The following is a 21,228-nucleotide window of genomic DNA, read 5'->3' as shown; positions in this document are numbered from 1 at the left end:
ATTCATCTTTGTACAATTTTATGTTTTCAATATTTTATACGCGTTTATTTTTATTTTTTTTTATATATCCGTTTATAATTTTATCTTTTGACTTTTTAAACTTCTTAAAATTTTTGTTTTTTATTGTTGTTGTGCTGTTAATTCCGCTTTTATATTGAAATAGTTTTAAATTTTTTAACTATTGACGCAGGAGAACCGCAGACACAGAACAAAGTCGCAGCAGCGATAGAGTTGGAGCGCCTCCCTCGAAGGCTAAAGTCTTACGACAGTTCCGAGGGAGGGTAAAGGGCTCCAAAAGAAGGGTTACGGGTTTTAGTGGGTCGGGCTGGTAGTAGATCGCCAGTTTATTAAATTTATTATAACATTTATTTATTTATCCTTTTTTTTAAATTCCCTTTTTTTTTATTTTACCAACCCCACATAACCTTGGAGTGCGGAATCCAAGGTATCTGTAAACAGATTTCCCAAAATTCCCTAAGCAAAAAAAAAAAATAATAATAATAATAATAATAATAATAATAATAATAATAATAATAATAATAATAATAATAATAATAATAATAATAATAATAATAATAATAATAATATGAAATACTTACACCAATAACGAATAAATTCCTCAAAAATAATGGAGTTGCATGTAATTGAAAGCTTCTATGATTTAAAATAAGACATCTACACAATCATATCCCAATATCTCTCTTTCTTGTTCGATAATAGGAATTTTGTAATTTCATTTTTTTTATAAAATTAAAAGTTGGAATATAATTTAAATCAAAAAGAGAAATATTATTCTTCACCGAAGAGTAAATATCACTTGAAACTGAAAGAACTTCCAATGCAATGTTACTGCAAAATATTGAATTTCTTTTTTTTTCATTTTCATTACCCCAGGAATGAATTTGTTGCAGATTACGTATTTTAATTGTTGTATCCACACTTACACTTCCACAAAGTTGAACAAATTGTTCTTCGAAATTCAGCTTCAACATTATTTGAAAATATAACACGACGTAGTATTCATTTATATTAATTTGCCTTTTGAATGGAAAAACTTCCTGCAGACATCTCCGTAAACAAAAATTGGCTAAAATAGATAATGTTCTACCAGTGCAAGGAACATAATCTTATTTTTTCAAATTTTCTCTATAATACTTATCATTCTCATCACTGTTGCGAAGTTTAAAATATTCTTTGAAATTGTTCGTTTCAGAAGTAATAAATTGTTCAAAATTATAGAATTGATTTGAATCAAACATTTTTTTTTTATAAATAAAAGTTGCTCTTGAGAAAAACAATTAAAATCCCTGAATTTAATATGTTCTAATTTTAATGTTCGGCAAGGATTAGAACATTTATTTGTCAAACACTGTTGATTAATAAAAAAACGGGTTTTCAAACTTTCATCATAATACATGATATTTCTTCTCATTATTGTATTTTCAACAAATTGAAAATAATTGTAGTCAATGAAATATGAATGGGAATTTGAATCACATATATCTATCTCTTCATAGTTCATTGTATGCACTTCACTGTTTGTAATTTCAATCGAATTCTGTCCTTTTTCACTATTGTCATTTTTAGAGTTAACTGTTTTTGGCGATGTTACTATTCATCTTTTTTTTCTTGTTGTTTCTTTTTGTTGTTGTTGGTGTTGTTATTTGGAATCCGCCATTTTTCGAAATATAGAATTTATCTAAAAATAAATTTGAAATATAAAAATTAAGGTAGAAATTGTTATTATTATTACTCAAATTATTTTATTAGAAAATAATATATAGAACGTTGTTAAAAGAAAAGAAAAAAAAAAGAAATGTTTTCAAAATTAACCTCAAAATTTTACAATAATGATAAAAAAAATGAAATTTAAATAGTTAAATAATAAGTTAATCATTATATATACTAATAAAAAAATATAATATATTAAAATAAGATGAAATTAAAAAGACGTTAAAAAATATATTTACTTTAAATAATTAATATTAATTAATAATTTACCGTTTTTTTACAAGTAATATATAAAATAACATACCCTTTTTTCACCATGAGGAAAAGGAAATTAGATGAAATATAAAATCGTATAGATAGGCAAACAATTATATTTTATTTGTCATTTATTAAGGTAAATTTACAACAAAAATATTTATTTTACATAAACGTGTTAAGGCCTATTCACATAAACTTTACGAAAAAGAAAGGAACAAAAATTAATTAAATTATATCTTTATAAAATGTTTGAAGAGAATTTTCTCAATCATTTTGGAGCGACAATTCAAAAGGAATAATCAATGTAGAAAAATTTATGTTTCTTAAAGCGACTTTAAGTGAAGATACTGATTTCTTCGCATGTTTAAATTCAATAATTTTTTACAGACAAAAAATATTTAAGAAAATTATAAAAATACAAAAATGACTTGTATTTAAATGGACATTTAAGACGTAATGTAATTTAAAAAGAAGATTAAAGGTATGAAGAGGGCAAGCTTCTTTTAATAATGACATTAAAAATCCATCAGCCTGAATAAAGAAAGTGTCTTTTGCTTGACTTTTAAGCAAATTATGTGTGGTTGCACATTTTTGTCTTTTTTTTCTTTCTGAATTCTAATATAGATTCTTCTACATTAGTCCCTTTATGAAATAAAGGAAAGATAAAATGATTATACAATTTAAAAAAAGATTAAAATGTATTATTTAATTTTAAAAAATTACATTTAAAAAAAGCAAACCTTTAGAAAACAAAGAAAGTAAATATTTCGTACTCGCTTAATTGCTGTCAGTTTAGCATTTTTTTTTTCTTCTAGCTTCCTGTTTTAAAATTTGTATTGGGAAGAATTTCTGGCAGTAGAATGAAACCACACAGGTTTTCTATAATAATAAAATAATTTAATTTATAAAATGAAATTATTACTTAATAAGAGTTTCCACGCTTTTGCTCATTTCAAATTCCCTGACTATTCAAGGTTAAAAAAAGAAATTTTTCCAGGTTTTCAGAACTACATTTACATTTTACAAAATTAAAAAAACTTTTTGATTTTCTTTCATTGATAAACTTTGACGATTTTATTTAATTGTTAAATTATTCGAAAACATTCAAACACTTCATTTTTAAAAAAATATTTAATCATTATTATTTTTCCATAAGAATTTAAATTCTTCAAATGATTTAAATACAATAACATATGTGGACGTCCACATGAAAAGGGCCCATTTTGGCACTATTGGAGTTATCTATATGGGCGTATTCCTGGCAAAATTTGGAAAATTTTGAGTGGTCTTAGAACTTTTTTAGTTAAAAATTCGCTGAGTTACGAAATTTCAAAGTTTAGAACGCCAAAAACCTCATTTCGAGAAAAACGGAATTAAAGATTGCGATACTAACTAATTGTTCTTATAATTGCTTCTTCTTGGAAGTTATTCAGATAAGAATTGTTTCCAGTTCAGGGCACCTTGAAGATTAAAAACCAACAGGTTTGAAATTTTTAGAACCACCCCCTACCCTTAATTAATTAATTAATTTAAAAACCGACAATATGGGCCTTTTTCTATAAAGGGCAGTTTTTCTATTAAAAAAACATTTTTTTACAAAATTAATGATTAAGTAAAATTGTATTTTATAATAAATGTTTATTTTAAATAAAAAAATTTGTTGCATAAATTAGCTGCAATTAATGGTATGTAAAAAAGAGAAAAATAAATTACCTTCTTTCAATGGACATTCATTTGAATTAATTTCAAGTGATTCATCGGAAAAAAGAATCCTTTCATTCAAAGAACTTTGAAATAAATCGAAATCTTTAATTACAAAAACCAACCTACTTTCTGTCCTGTAAAATAAAATTTGTATTAATAAAAAAATTAAATTTTAAAAAAATTATAATTAATTAATATATAGTTTAATTTTTTTTAAATACTTACATGTTAGGCTCATACTTCTTCGAAGGATAGTAACTTTCTTTGTAAGCTTTTAATACATTTATTTTAATTACATCATAATTTTTAACAATTTTTTCATCGAATAAGTGTTCCAATGTGGAATAAACATAAAATAAATTTCATTCATCCACACCATCGTTCACTGTTAATTTATAAATATCATTATAAATTCTCTGTAAGAAATAAAAAATATTAAATATTTATTAATAACTAATAAATAAATTGAATAAATATGTATAATAAGATTAAAACGATTATCAACTTACATATATTGCACATTTTGATAGTTTTGGTACCATGTTATTGTAATGTTCAAAATAAAATGTAAATTATTTATTTTAAATTTTTTTTTTTTATTAAAAATAATAATATAAAATAAAGAATAATGTTAAAACAATTTTTTTAATTTTAAAGCAAAAAACGCATCATTAATAAGAAAAAAAAATTAGTGAGAAATTTAGTATTTAAATCGAAAATAATCGAATGTATACATTGAAATAGGATAAAGAGATGAAACGAACTACATTTATTGGCCCTCATAAAGGGGGTATTAGTAGTTGACTTTTTCTCTCACAACTCGTTACAGCGCCCCTTCAGGGAAAATGTAGAATTATAATTTATCGTCTGCAACAAGTTTGTTTATTTACATTGCAACGTTTGATCAGGTTATGTGTAAAGTTGAGTCCACAATAGACAATTTTCTTAAAGCGATGCATACCATGTACATCGATTTATATTGTTCGAACAATGGAAATAGATATAGAGGGTACACGGAGAGAAATCTGTTGCTCTTAGCGCATGAGCAGGCCGTACTAAAAACGCATACACACCACCATGCGAAAGTTGCAACAAATCCATGCTGATTTTTCATGGATTTAAGCAACTGTAGCACAAGTGGAAAAAAGCCGTGCAAAATTAGCACCGGCTTTTGCAAAATTAGGTTGAGTCAACAATAGGCAATTTTCTTAAAGCGATGCATACCATCTACATCGATTTCTATTGTTCGAACAATGGAAATCGATGTAGAGGGTATGCATCGTTTTAAGAAAAGTGCCTATTGTGGACTCAACCTAAGGAGACCGAACGCCACTCACGCAAAGTGGCCGCACTTTTCAATACCGTGTTTCCTCTGGGCTCAGTTATATGGAGATTTAAAAATATACCATCCATAGAGTGTTATAAAGACCACTTCATATCGTTTCGTACCGGTCCATAAAACTTGGACTCATCAGTAAGGCTACGTAGTGGGAGACCTGCTCTAGACGGGGGAAGCAAATTCGGAACTTGTATATATGCTACAAGACTAGCCCGTATTGCACTTGTGAGAGATCTATATGGGAAATTGCAGCAGGCATTTTGTCTCACAATTTATTTTTTACATGCTTCATTGAATTAACAATTACTTTTATAAACAAAATTAGAGGTTGTCATGTCTTATTTTGTTTTTAAATATAATGATCTTCTCCTCCGCGAGAGGCTCTTCTATCGATGTAAGTGAGTCTAGAGGAATCACTGTTATGAAAAATGCGGCCACGTTTGACGTGGATTCATCACGAGCGTTCGGTCATTTAGATTTTGATCATAAAGTAATGTAAAAAAAATAAGATTTATTATTTTACTTAATTTCTAAAAGGTGAATATAAATAAATTATTTTTTAAATTACTATTATTGAAAATTTTATTTGATGTAATATATTAATTAAAAAATTTGACGCGTTCGTCAGAAAAATTCATAATAAATTAACAAATTATAGGTTAGGTTCGTGAGACATTTATCTTGATTAAAAAAATATAATTCTTGTATTTATTTTTTATTGTATTTTAGTATTTCTGTGAAAAATATTTTATAAAATGACTATTCGGTCCGTCTGCGGTAAAAATAAGCTACTTTTTTATTGTGCCCTCCTTATTTTTTTTAAAAATATTAACTTTTTTATGGCGACGGACAAAATAATCACTTCAAATTTTTTACGCCTCATGTGATGTAATTTATTTTTTAATTTTGACTTCTTAATTTAAAATCGTAAATGCCATAGCAGAATACCCAATGAGCACAAAAACAAAAAACGTTCTTTAAGCGTATGTAGAACTGTTAATGTCTGCCAATTTATGTTTTAAGAAGGTCCGACTGTTCCAAAAATTTTTCGGAAAATTCGAATGTTCTTTGAACGTAAATTGTAAAACATTAAACATTCTACAGACGTTTAAAGAACATTTTTTGTCTTTGTACCAACTGGTTAGACTTTTTTAATCGAAACATGAATAATTATAACCTTAAGCGTAAGCGAATATTGTGTTTAATGTTTAATGAAAATTACTTTGTTATACTTTTTTTATGTATATTTATTTAAAAATGTAATATTAATAATAAATTATGATATAATTTTAAAATACTTTCTTTCATTTTATTAATTTTTATTTTTATTTTCAGCCATTGACAACAAAAAACAAAAAACAAGAAGAAAATGAATAGAAATCGTTTAATTGCGATAAGAAGATACAGAATGTTAATAGAACTGATTACCCCAATGAGTAAGTTTATTTAATTTTTATAAAATTTTTATACATTATTAATTATTTTTGTGGTTACATTTTTTTTAAATTGATCACGGGCTATTAATACTTTTTATTCAAAATTATCACTTTTTTTTATTCTTATATTTTTTTAATAATTATATTTTTGTTAAAAAGTAAATTTAATAAAATTCTTCTTATAATTAAATTAATTGTAATAATTTTTTAAAATTAAATTATTTTTAATATCTACGTATTTCAATAAAAAGTGAAAATAATAATTTAAGTATTAAAAAAGCATTTATATAATAAACATTTGTTTTAATTTAAATTTTTTTTGAAATTATTTTAATTTTTTAAATTTAACTCCTCTAATTATTAATATTGAATTATTTTTAAAACTATTTTATAAAAGTAATATGATAAAAATAATTATAATTATTTTTTTCAGTTAATATGCTGTAGAATTTAAGAAGAGTATTAGAAGATATAAATATACAAAATGTTGAATTGCAGCAAAGTTGCTGCTTATGTCTTGACAATATGGCCATATGCGCTTGTATCCCATGCGGACATGTTTGTTTTTTTTGTATTGAATGCAAAGATTTTTACAATATAAGTGTCCTATTTGTATGCAAGACATTATTAGCATTGTCAGAAGTTATAATTAAATAAGTATTATGTAAAGTTTGACATTCTTTTAATAATATTTTAAAAAATATATTGTTCATTTAAATATATATTTTCTTTCAATAAAGAAATTTTAATGTAAAAATTAAAATTTTATTATTATATATTTTAAAGAATAAAGGTATTAAATGTACTGCATGAAATAATTGTATAAAATTTCATCACTTCAATAACTATATATTATTTTACATATACCATTTTTGTATAATTTTTTCATAAATACAATGCTACAAATTAATTTTCTTATTCTTAATAAAATAAATAGTGAATAATAATTAAATATTGAACAATTTATAAATAATTGTTTTAAATTGACCATTTTTTTTTATTTTTCCTTGATTATAATGAAGAAATTTATATTCTTTTCAATTACGTAATAATTTTAGAAATTTTATACATTTAGAATAGTAAAAATGCATTATTTAAGTATTTTTATTTATAAAATAAAGAATTATGTTATTTTATTTAGTTTCTTTAGTGGATTGTTTTAAAAAACTTTACGTTTTTGAAATATATCTATTGTATTGACTTTTATCATTTTTTAAATCTTACCTTAAACTATCATTTGTTTAGTTTATTTTTTTTGTTTATTTAATGATTACATTATTTATTCATTTAACTTTTTATTCTTCATTTCTTATAAGATATTTAAAAATTTGTAAATATTGAAAAATTAAAATTTCCATCTTCAAGGTTAATTTCTAATTCGATTTTACAATAATTTAATAATTGCCTTTGAAAATTTTCAAAAAAATTTTTTTATTATAACTTTTTTTTTTTAATAATTTTTATATCGTTTTCATTGATTTAATTGAAAGACAATGAATACTAATTCCGTTAATTGATTAAAATCTGAGAAAAAAAATTTAATTTAAGATATAATTGTACGACTGCTTATCTTTTAAAAATTAATTTCTATAATTTTTTAAATAAATATATCATTGAGTGCACTTTAATTGTTGTAAAAATTTAAAATAAAAAAAAAATTTTCAACGTCAAAAAACAGAAAAGAGATATTGCGATAAACATTTTTTTTAATATTAATTAAACTCAGAATTTTCAATTTTAGATTTTTTTGAAAATTTCAAAGTCCGGTAACTTTTTGGATTTTGGGTTTAAAGCAAAATAACATTATAATTACTTGTAGAACTCTTAGCAACGATGCCAGAACTCTATTCAGAACACTCAGAACTCTAAATTTTTAATTTTTGACTTTTTTGAAAATTTCAAAGTCATGTAACTGTTTGATTTTGGGTTTAGAGCAAAATGACATTAGAATTACTTGTAGAACTCTTATAAACGATGCCATAACTCTAATCAGAACTCTCAGAACTCTAATTTTTCAATTTTTGACTTTTTTTAAAATTTCAAAGTCCTGTAACTTTTTAGATTTTGGGTTTAAAGCAAAATGACAGTAGAATTACTTATAGAACTCTTTGCAACGATGCCAGATCTCTAATAAGAACTCGTGAAATGTTATTTTCATAAAGTTTTTTAATTTGTTAATAACTTTTAAAATTTTGCAAAACCCTTTTTTTGGTAGAGAACTCTAGAACTCTTTATTCTCTTTCATATTATTAGGTAAGAACTTTTTTTTTGCAAAAATCATAGTGCTATGCAAAGTTAGCACTATGATTTTTCAATATCGCTTTTTTTGATGTTAATCATCAGAACTATTTAAATAATCGTTAAAGAACTCTAGAACTATTGCTAAAGTGCCCAAAACTATTGTAAAAATTTTTATTTTTAAAAAAAGTAGTGCTAACTTTACACGACTGTAAAAGCGTAGCAACACTTAAACTTTTAACTAAAATAGTGTACTTTGTGATCGAAATGGGGATTTTGGTCAGACAAATTCTCAATTTCATGTCACGCATTTTTAAAAAAAATATTTTATATTTTTATACTTTTGTTGTTCTAGGTTTTGTAGAACCTTAATCCCAGTTGACCAGTATTCCAAATTTTGTTATTAAGCCTTGTTTTTCAATTTTTTAGACGAAAAATGAACAAATTCTCAATTTCCTGATTCTCAGTTTCCTGATACTTTCTGACAGAATACACATGTGCTTAATATGTAAAATTTACAATTTTAATTTTTTTAACTGGTCACCTTTAGGTAAATTTGATAATACTATTAACTTTAATTTTACTTAATTTTTAAAACCTATAAGTCAAAAAAATATTGTGCAAAAATTTTCTTCATTTTCATTCTTCGTTTGTAGAACTACCATTATGTGTCGTAATAAGTATTTCTTTAAAAATGACATAAATTTAAATGACTTGAAATTTTTAACAATAAACATTTAAATACAACATTCCAGCGCTCTTCCCAGTAAACGAAAACTAATTGAAATGAATTAAAAAGAATTAACAAAGAGCTTTCGTGAATCCCGCTTTGTTTCTTTTGTATCATCTTTATAAAACTTTTAAATTCTTTTTTATTCAGATAATTTACATGAAATTTCAGACAGATAAAAATTGTTATAATTAGAAAGTATAAAGTATGTAAAGTAGAATCAAATATTATTTGTTTACATTCCTATGAGGTTAAATGACAATTCGAAAGCATTGAATTTCGTTAAATTTACAATTCGTTTCAAAAGAAATTAGTCTAAATTGCAAATCGTCAATTGTGAATTCGACTTAATAATTATTACGCTCTTTTCATTTTGGGGAACAGACCTGCATCCCACACACTATAAATTCTCGGTAACTCTTTTTAAGAAGTGATATAACATAATTTTATATCATTATTTTGTAATTTAACATTTAAAAAAAATAATAAAATATTAATTAAGGAAGATTTCGACTATATCAGCAATTAGTGACATCTATTAGACGTCAATTGAACTCTTTGGTTTAGAGTCAGGTGTTATTCTTAAGATAATTATTCCGATATGGTTGTCGGTAAATAATTATATTTTTGAATTTAATTTTTGATCTGATATAGTCGAAATCTTCCTTAATTAAAATTCTTAATCAGCAAATAATTTCCTACATTAACTATACAGCTCTTCGACTAGTGTATGGGCTTGATCTGAGATTATAAGCAACGTGAACGTCCAGGCTGTGTTGGCATGGTGCATTGGTAGGCGTTAGTCCTGCGAAAGGCAGCTATTAACTGGGGTTCGAGTCCTCACAGATGCACAGTGCAGTCGTTCACGCAGCTTATTTTTTCAGATCAAAAATTAAATTCAAAAATATAATTATTTACCGACAACCATATCGGAATAATTATCTTAAGAATAACACCTGACTCTAAACCAAAGAGTTCAATTGACGTCTAATAGATGTCACTAATTGCTGATATAGTCGAAATCTTCCTTAATTAAAATTCTTAATCAGCAAATAATTTCCTACATTAATAATAAAATATTAATTTAAACAATTATTTATTATTCAGCTCTTTAATTAACTTAGGATAAATATATTAGGGAATATTATTAATTGATTAGACGGAATTTAAATGTACTACCACATGTCTCTATTTACAGCTACATACCTAAGCAGGCAGCCCGACTCTAAATTAGGCGGTAGATTTAAATTAATATTTTATTTTTAATTAAAATTATTATTGAAAATGAATAAAAAATAATAATTATTATTATTTTTATTATTATCTTCAAATTTAATTTTATTATTACAATTAGCTTTTTTTTGCAGGCAACTGTAGCGGTAATCACAACTCATATGAACACACTATTTTTTCAGAATAAAAAAAGTTAATGGTATAAAATTGAAACTACTTTTTTGAAAAATAAAAAATTTTAAAAGACTTATAAACACTTTAGCAATAGTTGTAGAATTCTCCAATGATTGTTAAAATAGTTATTATGATTAACAATATCGTTGTAAAAAATTTCGGACAAATTTCAGATGAAATACGGACATATTAGTACGGATTAATCCGAAAATTTTTGGAAAAAGGTCGAAAATGATCAAAAATAGACTGATATCAATTCGAACGAAAACCTGAATCAGAAATAACTTTAGAGTAATTCTAAATGTCTGTCTATGAATTCAGTACGTAATTAGTCAGCAACAATCATTATTTATGACCGGTGAATAATTATACTATAATAAATACAGAATTATCCGATATGAATATGTAAAGAATAAGGAATCAGTTAGCAACAATAAAAGTTAAATCTAGTTTAAAAAACTTAATCCGCAAGATATACGGAGAAATTCGAACTATGTAAAGAAGAAATCGTGTATTAGTCAACAACAATTTTAAACTAAGTGTGGCAAAATTCTATTGAGAAAGAAAAACGAAAAAATTATAAATCATTATGCTAAGAATAAAAAAATTGTCTGCAACAATCAGGAATTAATCCAACTATAAAAGGCATAATCGAAAACAATTTTTGGAAATAATAAAAAAACAATATGCAAAGAATACTAAATCAGTATGCAATAATACCAAATTTAATCCAGTTAAAATATTTAATACGAAACAACTGTGGAACAATCAGAAATGTGTATGCAAAGAATTTATTACTAGTAAGCGTCAATACGAATAATATCCGATCAAAACACCCCAGTTAGAAAATAAGTCTTATTATTATAATAATTTATAAATATGTACAATACAAAAATAATTAAAAACAATTTATATTTAATACAATTTAAATACTTAATCCAGAATGATTTCGTTATAATATTGAATTGGTATATTAAAAACAATTTGTATTAAATGCAGATAAATTTAAACTATAATTATAATTTCATATGAAAAAAACCTGACCAAAACAAAATTAATTTATGATTTAATAATTTCACATTTACAAGTTGCGTATTATTAAACACAAACTTAGGACTAGATTGTACTAATTTAGGATTCACTAGTTATACCCAAAGCGCATTGAGTTTGAATTTATTCGGAAAAATTCCAAGCGAAATTTTATAAAATTGTGAACAGTTTAAAATTCAGAATTATGAGAGTTCTAATTAGAGTTCTGGCATTGTGATAAACAGTTATATAAGTATTTGTAATAACATTATTTTTTAAATTTAAAATTTAAAAAGTTAAAAGACATTAAAATTTAAAAAATTTTCAAAATTTCGAATTATACTAATTCTAAAAACAGTTCTTGCATTATTGCAAAGAGTTCTAGAAGTAATTGTAGTCTTTACAATTTTTAATCGACTTGAAAATTATTTGATTTTGGATATAGAAAAAAAATTTCATTAGAAATAATAATAAAAATAGTTATGAAGATTTCAGAACTATTTTAAAAATTCTCAGAACTCTGAATTATAAAATATTAAAATTTTTTGAAAATTTCAAAGTCATGTAAATTTTTTGATTTTGGATTTAAAAAAAAGGCAATTAAAAATAATAATAAAATTCTTTATAACAATACAAGAACTATAATCAGAAATGTGAATTTTTAAATTTTGAAAATTTCAAATAATTTCAAAGTTATGTAAATTTTTTGATTTTGGATTTAAAACAAAATGTCATTAGAAATAATAATAAAATTCTTTATAACAATGCCAGAACTATAATCAGAAATCTGAATTTATAAATTTTGAAAATTTCAAATAATTTTAAAGTCGCGTAAATTTTTTGATGCATAAATATTATAATTTTTTTTTTTCGACCACCATAGTGTAAAATTGATAGGTAGCAGTGATAACATCAATAGATTTAAAATATAAAATGGAAAATAAATAAGGAAAAAAAATTTTTTTTTTATTAATTAAATTTCATCACTACCATTATATTATTTTTTTGTACATTAACTTAAACCTATTTTTTATAATTATTATTTGTGAAATTCGTCAATCGTACATCGAACACAATCATAATTGTTCATTTCGTAATCAGCCGGGTACACCATCTCCGACGCTGGCGGGTAACTTGCCTTTGCACGGGGCTTCTGGGCCTTCGCATTTTTCTTCGGAGTTGCCACTGCAGGTGCAGCTGGGGATTCTACATTGTATACCATTTTAGTAAAATTTTTTTTTTTGAAAAAGACAAAATTTGTTGAATAACTTGATGATGCATCCAACTCAAGCGTTCAAACATTAATAAGCACATTTCCCTGCGCTCGTAGACATAGTAAAACGCACGGACGGTGAAGAAAGGCCCCAGTTCTCGTTGGCTTTCTCTCGTTTGAATTATTCTCTGTAACTTTCGTACATTATTTAAAATTTCGTTTAATTTTTTTATGTTTATTTCCTCTTCCAAAATTGTAAATAGATGAAATTGCAATTGTACGATTATTCTAATTTTTTAAATATAAAGAAAAACATAACACTTTAATTGTGTTTTTCAGTAAAAATGAACAATTTTCAATACTCTGCTTTTATTCATTATTCTCAACAAGTTCAGAAACATATAAAAAAACAATTAAACAAATTGCATTGTTCAAAAATTAAAATTCAAGTTTAATAACATATTAATTTACGCTATTTATATCAGTCATGTGAAGTTAGCACAAATTTTTCAAAAAATTAAAAAAATCACATGAGTTCTGGGTTCTTTAGCAATAGTTCTGTATTTCTATAATAATTTTTTCAATAGTTATGGCAATTAACACTAAAAAAATGACATGAAAAAAATAGGGCGCTAATTTCGGGTAAAACTATAATTTCCAAAAAAAGAAATTTCTGAAATGGTATTTTGATAGGAATTAAAAGATTTGTTTTTTAAAATTTGAAATATTTTTTTAAACTGTCTTATTTATGTATGTGAAACCCCCCCCAATTTTTAAAAAATTATATTTTATTTAAATTTCTGACTTCCTCTACAATATTTCTAGTGTTAATGATAGTTTTCAGAAATAGTTCCGTCGAATAAATGGTAAAAATATGTTTTTTCATAATAGGGGTTAAATTCACACAGCCCCCCATCAGTGAAATAGACACTTTTATTAAATTTTATTAAAAAAAAAAAAAAAAAAAAAACCGCTAATATAATAAGATTAGTATATATATATATATATATGTTTGAATTAGAATTAAAAATAATTCAAACGTAATAAAAAATTGTTGGCCCTGAAAAGGGCCGATTGATATAGTTTTTAAAAAAATTTTTTTTAGTGATAATGATTAAGAAAATTGTCGAAAAATATCAGAGATTACTTGGATGTCCTTTATTATCATTTTTACTTTGTTTGCGTTGATTACGAAAAAAATACTTTTTTCATAAAGACTTAGGACGTAGGCCTCACTTGCCTCCTGAAGGGCCATAAAAGCAGAATTATCGAAACATATATCTGTACTGATTGACTGCAATGTTTTACGGATAAAACGTTGAAAGGGCAGTTTGTCAATTATCAGCTCGGTGTTATTCGAATAGAGATGGATGTTACGAAGAGCGAACATTTCGGGCATATCGCTATGTGGCTTCTTCAATTCATCAGTTGCAGGAGCAATTTTACCAGCAGCCTTGGTAGCGAGTTGATTCCTTGGTGCTTCATCACCGATGGTTTTACAAGGAGATTGCTTGAAACGAGCCATTGTTTCGTTGAGAGTTCAAAGTACGAAGGAAAAATGAAGAATAGTTTCGGCATTATGAAAACGTACATATTTATAGGTCTCTGGAAGGTCTTGTACAGTTAATAAAGGAGAAGGGGATACTAACATTATGATTGGTCAGTCAAATGGTAGAGGGGATGAGTGAAACTACACATTTAATAAAACTAAATAATTTCACCGCCTCAGTATCATTGCGAGCTTGTTCTACATTCTGTTAAGAACGTTCTCACTACAAATCTATAAAAAATGAGTAATCATGGAAATGGAGTAAAGGAATTGGAAAAAGGAGAAGGAAAGCGCCGTATATTAAAATGTTTAATGAAAACATGAAATGATATAACAAAACACAAGCATTCATAGTCTGGAATAAAATAAACTTTTTTCCACTTGACATACCCAGAAGTACTAGGAAAAAAATTAAAACAACATTTAAATAGTATATCTACAAAGTAGTATTTTTTATGATGCCAAGATGGGTGTTGACACCGTCTCACAAGTGGTAATATGCTGTGTCTAACACGAGACGCATGCTTATTCCCGAAATTTTGTTTGACCAAATAGTTATTTGATATAAAAGTAGTTTTATAAACTTTTTTTTTTTTTTTTTTTTTTTTTTAACTTAAAATTCACATAATATGCACATTATTTGACATAAATTTCATTGTACACAAAAACCATTTAACATAAATATCATTTGTCATAGAATTCATTAAACAGAAATATTATGTTACATAAAACTCAGATAACTTAATTCCCATTTTACATAAAAATCATGTAACATAAATTTCTATTGACATAAAAATCATTTAACATAAATTTCTTTTGACATAAAATTCATTTAACGTAAATTTTATTTGTTATAAAATTCATTTGACATCAATTTCATTTGTCATAAATGTCATTTAACGTAATTCTCATTTGACATAAATATCATTAGACATAAAATTAGCTTGACATAAATTTCATTTGACGTGAATATTATTGAACATAATAATTATTTAACGTAAAATTAAATTTATATAAATTTCATTTAGCATAAATTCCATTTAACATAATTCTCATTTGGCATAAAATTTACTTGACATAAATTTCATTTGGTATAAATCCCATTTTACATAATTTTCATTTGACATAAAGTTCATTTGTCATAAAAGTCATTTGACATAAATCAGATTTGACATAAAAGTCATTCAACAAAATTCTCATTTGACATAAAAATCATTTTACACAAATAACATTTTACATAACAATATCGGCGCGAATTTTAAAAGTAACCGATTAGATATTATCAACAACATTGTGATTCGATAATTTTGAAATTCGCGCCTATATTTCCATGTCAAATGACCTGTATGTAAAATAAAATCTATGACAACTGAATTTTATGTCAAATGAGAATTATTTGTAATGAGTTATCCGTCAAATGAAATTTATATCAAGTGAACTTTATGTCAAATGAAAATTATGTAAAATGGGATTTATAACAAATGAAATTTATGTCAAGTAAATTTTATGCCAAATCAGAATTATGTTAAATGGAATTTATGCTAAATGAAATTTATATAAATTTAATTTTACGTTAAATAATAATTATGTTAAATGACATTCACGTCAAATGAAATTTATGTCAAGCTAATTTTATGTCTAATGATATTTATGTCAAATGAGAATTACGTTAAATGACATTTATGCCAAATGAAATTGATGCCAAACGAATTTTATAACAAATAAAATTTACGTTAAATGAATTTTATGTCAAAAGAAATTCATGTTAAATGATTTTTATGTCAATAGAAATTTATGTTACATAATTTTTATGTCAAATGGGAATTAAGTTATCTGAGTTTTATGTAACATAATATTTCTGTTTAATGAATTCTTTGACAAATGATATTTATGTTAAATGGTTTTTGTGTACAATGAAATTTATGTCAAATAATGTGCATATAATGTGAATTTTAAGTTAAGTAGTTTTATATCAAATAACTATTTGGTCAAACAAAATTTCGGGAATAAGCATGCGTCTCGTCTAACACCCATAAATTTGCGCTATTTTGATTGTTGTTGCGAAAGACAATTTTAATCAACCGGCCTGTTACACATTAAAAGTAACGTTAAAATAATCACATTTATAACCGGACCGACATTAAATTGCTGCCACTAATGTGCCTGAAATTGGCAAATCTTCGTCACATGATTGACAATTGAATTAAAAAATATTTTAATATCAAAATTAATGATATGTTTCTAATATTTAATTATTACCTATTTAAAAATTTCACTACAATTAATTTTAAAATAAATTTTTAATAGAAAATTATATGATAATTAAATTATTTAAATGAAAAAATGAATAATTAATTGAATAAATTAAAAATATTAAAATTTATAAATAATAAAGGAAAATTTTAATTTAAAAAAAGTTTCTTTTAAATTTATTTAACAATTTATTTAATAGTAAAATTATTTTAAAAAAAAATAAATTGTTTTTTTAAATTAATACTTCATTAAAGTGTATAAAAAAAAATAATAAATAATAATTTTTTAAAATTGACACAACAAAAATATAGAAAATGAAAATTTTCGAATAATTTAATCAGATTTTTTTTTAAATTTATTAAATTATTTTAAAACAAAATAAATAATTTATAGAATAACTAATTGTTTATTAAAATGATATTCTGATAAAAAATTTTACTAAATTAGAATGCAATTAATGTAGCTTTAATGGTCAGATGTTTATCACATAAATCTAAAAATTATCTTTTGCCATTAAATATTAATAAAGTTAAACATGAATGTGCAATTATTTGTCCAAAATGTGGTACAAACTTAAAAAATTTGAAAACCTTATCTTCGTAGCCATCATTGGCACAGCATTAAAACTTATTGAAAAAAATTAATGGATGTCCACCTATTAATGGAACATTAAAACTATGGCCAATTATCGGCAGACATTACTGCACAAATATGATGGAAATGTTTTTTTAATCTTGGCATTTCAAAAATTTATAATTTATTACATAAACAGAATATAATATTAATCTTAAAGTATAACAAAACCGTGACTTAAAGTTTTAGTTTAAAATAACTTTACATTGTAAAATTTTAATTACTTTTACTGTCTAAGGTTTAAGTCCCTTTAATATATAAGCCCAAGTGCGAATTGCCAAGACTGCAAAAAAGGCCAATCATTGTTGCAGTAATGTCTGCCGAGAATTGGCAGTAGTTATTGGGCCATTATTGGTGTTCAAAATGTCCCATTACTGGACCAATGATGGCGCCAATGGTCAGAATTTTAAAATTTTTAAGACTAGGCCAGATCTCGGCCCAATAATGGCACATTCATGGCAAAGTTGATCAATCTTGAATGGCAAAAGACAATTGCCAGTGATTTGCAGACCATCGGCCCAGTAATGGCTCATTATTGGCACTTTAATGGCAAAAAATTTGTATCGTTCATGGCAAATTATAATTACCAGTATTGGAGAGTAGCTTGGCTCAATAACGGCACAATATTGGCAAAGTTGATGAATCTTTAATGGCAAATTTCAACTGCCAATGATGTCACGAAGATCGGCCCATTACTGGCACATTAGTGTTATTTTAATGGCAAACATTTTGTATCTTTGATGGCAAATTATAATTGCCAGTATTGGGGCGTAGCTTAACCCAATAATGGCACGTTATTGTCAAAGCTGATCAATCTTTAATGGGAAAATTCAATTGCCAGTAATATGACGAAGATCGACCCATTAAAGGCACATTAATGGCACTTTCATGGCAAAAATTTTGTATCTATAATGGCAAATTATAATTGCCAATATTGGGACGTAACTCGGACCAATAATGGCACAGTATCGGCCAGTGTAGTGTAGCTTATAAGAACCCTTTTGCTTCATCGACTTCAAGTCAGAGTAGCAGAATGGTCAGAGTGTTAGGCTGTGGTGCGTCAGGTTCAGGTGTCGATCCCCGCGAGAGGTAAGAATTTTTCAAATATTTGTAAGTTTGCGTTTAATTTAGGGAAATAAGCCGTATAAATGTTATAAATTAATTAGTTAATTGAATGAAAAAAAATTATTTTTATTTTTTTCTAATTATGTAAACACTGGGGGAGTAATGGCAACCAATATTTGGTTATTAATGTCTGCCGAGATCTGGTGCAAATATTGGGCCATTAATGTCTACCGAGATATGGCTGCCAATAATGAGCCAATAATGTCTGCCGAGATCTGGCGGCCAATATTGGGCCATTAATGTCAGCCGAGATCAGGCTGCCGACGTCTAACCGCTGTTAACACCACAAGAGTCGGCGCAAAGTCGGGCCAATATTGTCTGCCAAGTCTCGATGCCAGCTTTACCAATACTAGGCCAGTGTTGGGCCGCGTTGGTTTTCGCACTTGGGAGCCTATAAAGAAAAACATCAAATTTTTAAACTAGATCGTGTTTACCACAATCTTAGTTGTTGACTTCACAACAACTGCAGATGTTTTTTAAGGTAAACTTACATTGATAAGTTGTACTATGTGGGTAATACTGTTTAAACAATGTATAATAAGCCGAAAAAGTGGATAGTCGTAAGGAGACATTGGCAACAAATGTTCTGCAGAACTAGATAATTTAAATATCCGACGTAAAGTGGCTGACATAATAGTGACGAACATAATAAAGAAGGTAATATTCACTTTGGCAACACTTGTCGTGCCGACTTTGGAAGCCAATGATAAGATGACTGTTAAGAAAAAAATTATTAATTGTTTATATTGCATACATCTTAAAACTAAACAAAATATCAAAAATAAATAAAAATTGAAATTTATAAAGCTTAAAAAAATAAAACTCATAACGTAAATAAACAATTAATAGGGGAGGATGGGGCAAGGATAGTTAGGTAATACCTTTTCGGATCTAGCGGCCAAACTTGATTATGTATCTGCAAATAAAAAGTATTTTTGGAAAGCCTGGTTATTTGGCTATAATTTTGCTGTACATTATTTTATTGTAAACTCAAATCCCTACGAGATATGAATGAAAAAGTAAACAAAAATTTTTAACTATTCTTGCCCCAGTACCGGGGCAAGGATAGTTAAAAGAATTCGAATGCCAAAAATGTTATAGAAAATCAGTAAATTTTTGTTTTTTTATTTTACTGGATTTAGACTATTCAATATTGATATCCCAAGTATTAAAAATATGTATGGAACATTTTCTGAATTGCAATTATTATATTAAAATTCATCTGAACTAGAATCAGAAGTTTAACCAATTTTTTTCAGACGACCACCAACTTCTTGGTCATAAGCTATGTTTTCCGTATATAATTACGCACCATTATGTATATCAACCGAAAAAGCAATTAAACACTTTTTTAAAATTTTCAATGGTATCAACACGATTTTACCGTGCCGTATTATCTCTAACTATCCTTGCCCCGTGAGCCCATTTTTCAGTTTTTTCTAAATTTTAAGAAATGACGTGAATTAATTTGAAAATAAATACGATATTCGTGTTCAGCAGGAAATTCCACTCCGGAAAACACTTACGTAAATAAATATTCTGAAACTCTAATGTAGAAAACAATATGATAAACATTACGTTGACATTTTAGCAAAACAGACTTTTTTCAAAAATAATTTCCCAACTTCGCAAATGGTGACAGATTGACTTGCAATTTTTACAATCATCTTTTGGTGTTAAAACGCGAATATACTATGAATTACGCGATTTTTGAGCAAGCCGTCTAAGCATAACAGCAACTAACTATCCTTGCCCTTTAAATATCCTTGCCCCATCCTCCCCTAATGCTTTTACAATGACATAATAAAAATATATTATTTCACAAAAAGTTTAGGAATCCACAATTTGATTTTAACTACGAGACTTGAAAACTTAACAACATATAATAAATTTCATTCAGTGAGCACAAAAAATATAATTAAAATTAATAATGTTCATTTATATCGAAAAAAATATATTCATCCCTTATGTTAATAAAATTATATTTTAAAAGTCATTTACAAAAACAATTATATTTTCAGAAGAATATTGTAATATTAAGTTTAAAAAAATAGTTATGCAATATAATTTAAATATTTATAATTACATAGAGGATAATTATATTTTAAAGTTTCAATGTATAATAATTCTTGATTTTGGTTTTTTAAAAAATTGAAAATTGTATATGGGTGATTCTCCGCGTAGCGCAGAACTTGGTTTTTTTCATGTTGTAATGGAAAAATAATAAATAACTTTCATATATTTTTACAATTCCAACGTAAAAAGGTTATCTATATGTTTAGAAACAAAAACCAATAATTACTTTTGTATCTAATATTATAATTTTTCATAAATAAGCGGTTTTAAGGCTGAAAACGTCAAATTTTTACCTGTCCCCATAGGAAGTTTAGAAAAAAAAGTTAATAATTTTAGTAATATGCAATAATAAATACAATTACTATTGACATTTTAGTATTGTCTACTTTAGTACAGTTGAATAAAAAAATTTTTTTTTTAAAATTCATTTTATATATGTTTTTTTCAGTTTATGCTTGACAGCAAATTTGGATGCTATTTATTATTTTATTAACAAACAGTGAATTA

At 25.6% G+C, this 21,228-nt stretch overlaps 1 protein-coding gene across 1 annotated transcript; it reads right to left on the bottom strand.

Moving 5' to 3' along the window:
* Nucleotides 1-12,911: 12,911 nt before the first annotated feature.
* Nucleotides 12,912-14,687, bottom strand: LOC122511919 (histone H3-like). The gene is made up of 2 exons (XM_043627484.1): nucleotides 14,289-14,687; nucleotides 12,912-13,078 (listed from the first exon to the last, which is right to left on the bottom strand). Exons 1-2 carry the CDS (start codon nucleotides 14,608-14,610, stop codon nucleotides 12,912-12,914), a joined length of 489 nt encoding a protein of 162 aa, XP_043483419.1. The 5' UTR covers nucleotides 14,611-14,687.
* Nucleotides 14,688-21,228: the final 6,541 nt, after the last annotated feature.

The sequence above is a fragment of the Leptopilina heterotoma genome, unplaced genomic scaffold, assembly GCF_015476425.1.
Source record: "Leptopilina heterotoma isolate Lh14 unplaced genomic scaffold, ASM1547642v1 Lhet_902, whole genome shotgun sequence".
NCBI classification, from domain to species: Eukaryota; Metazoa; Arthropoda; class Insecta; order Hymenoptera; family Figitidae; genus Leptopilina; species Leptopilina heterotoma.
The sequence above is the reverse complement of the archived record's forward strand: the minus strand, read 5'-3'. Positions and strand labels throughout refer to the sequence as shown.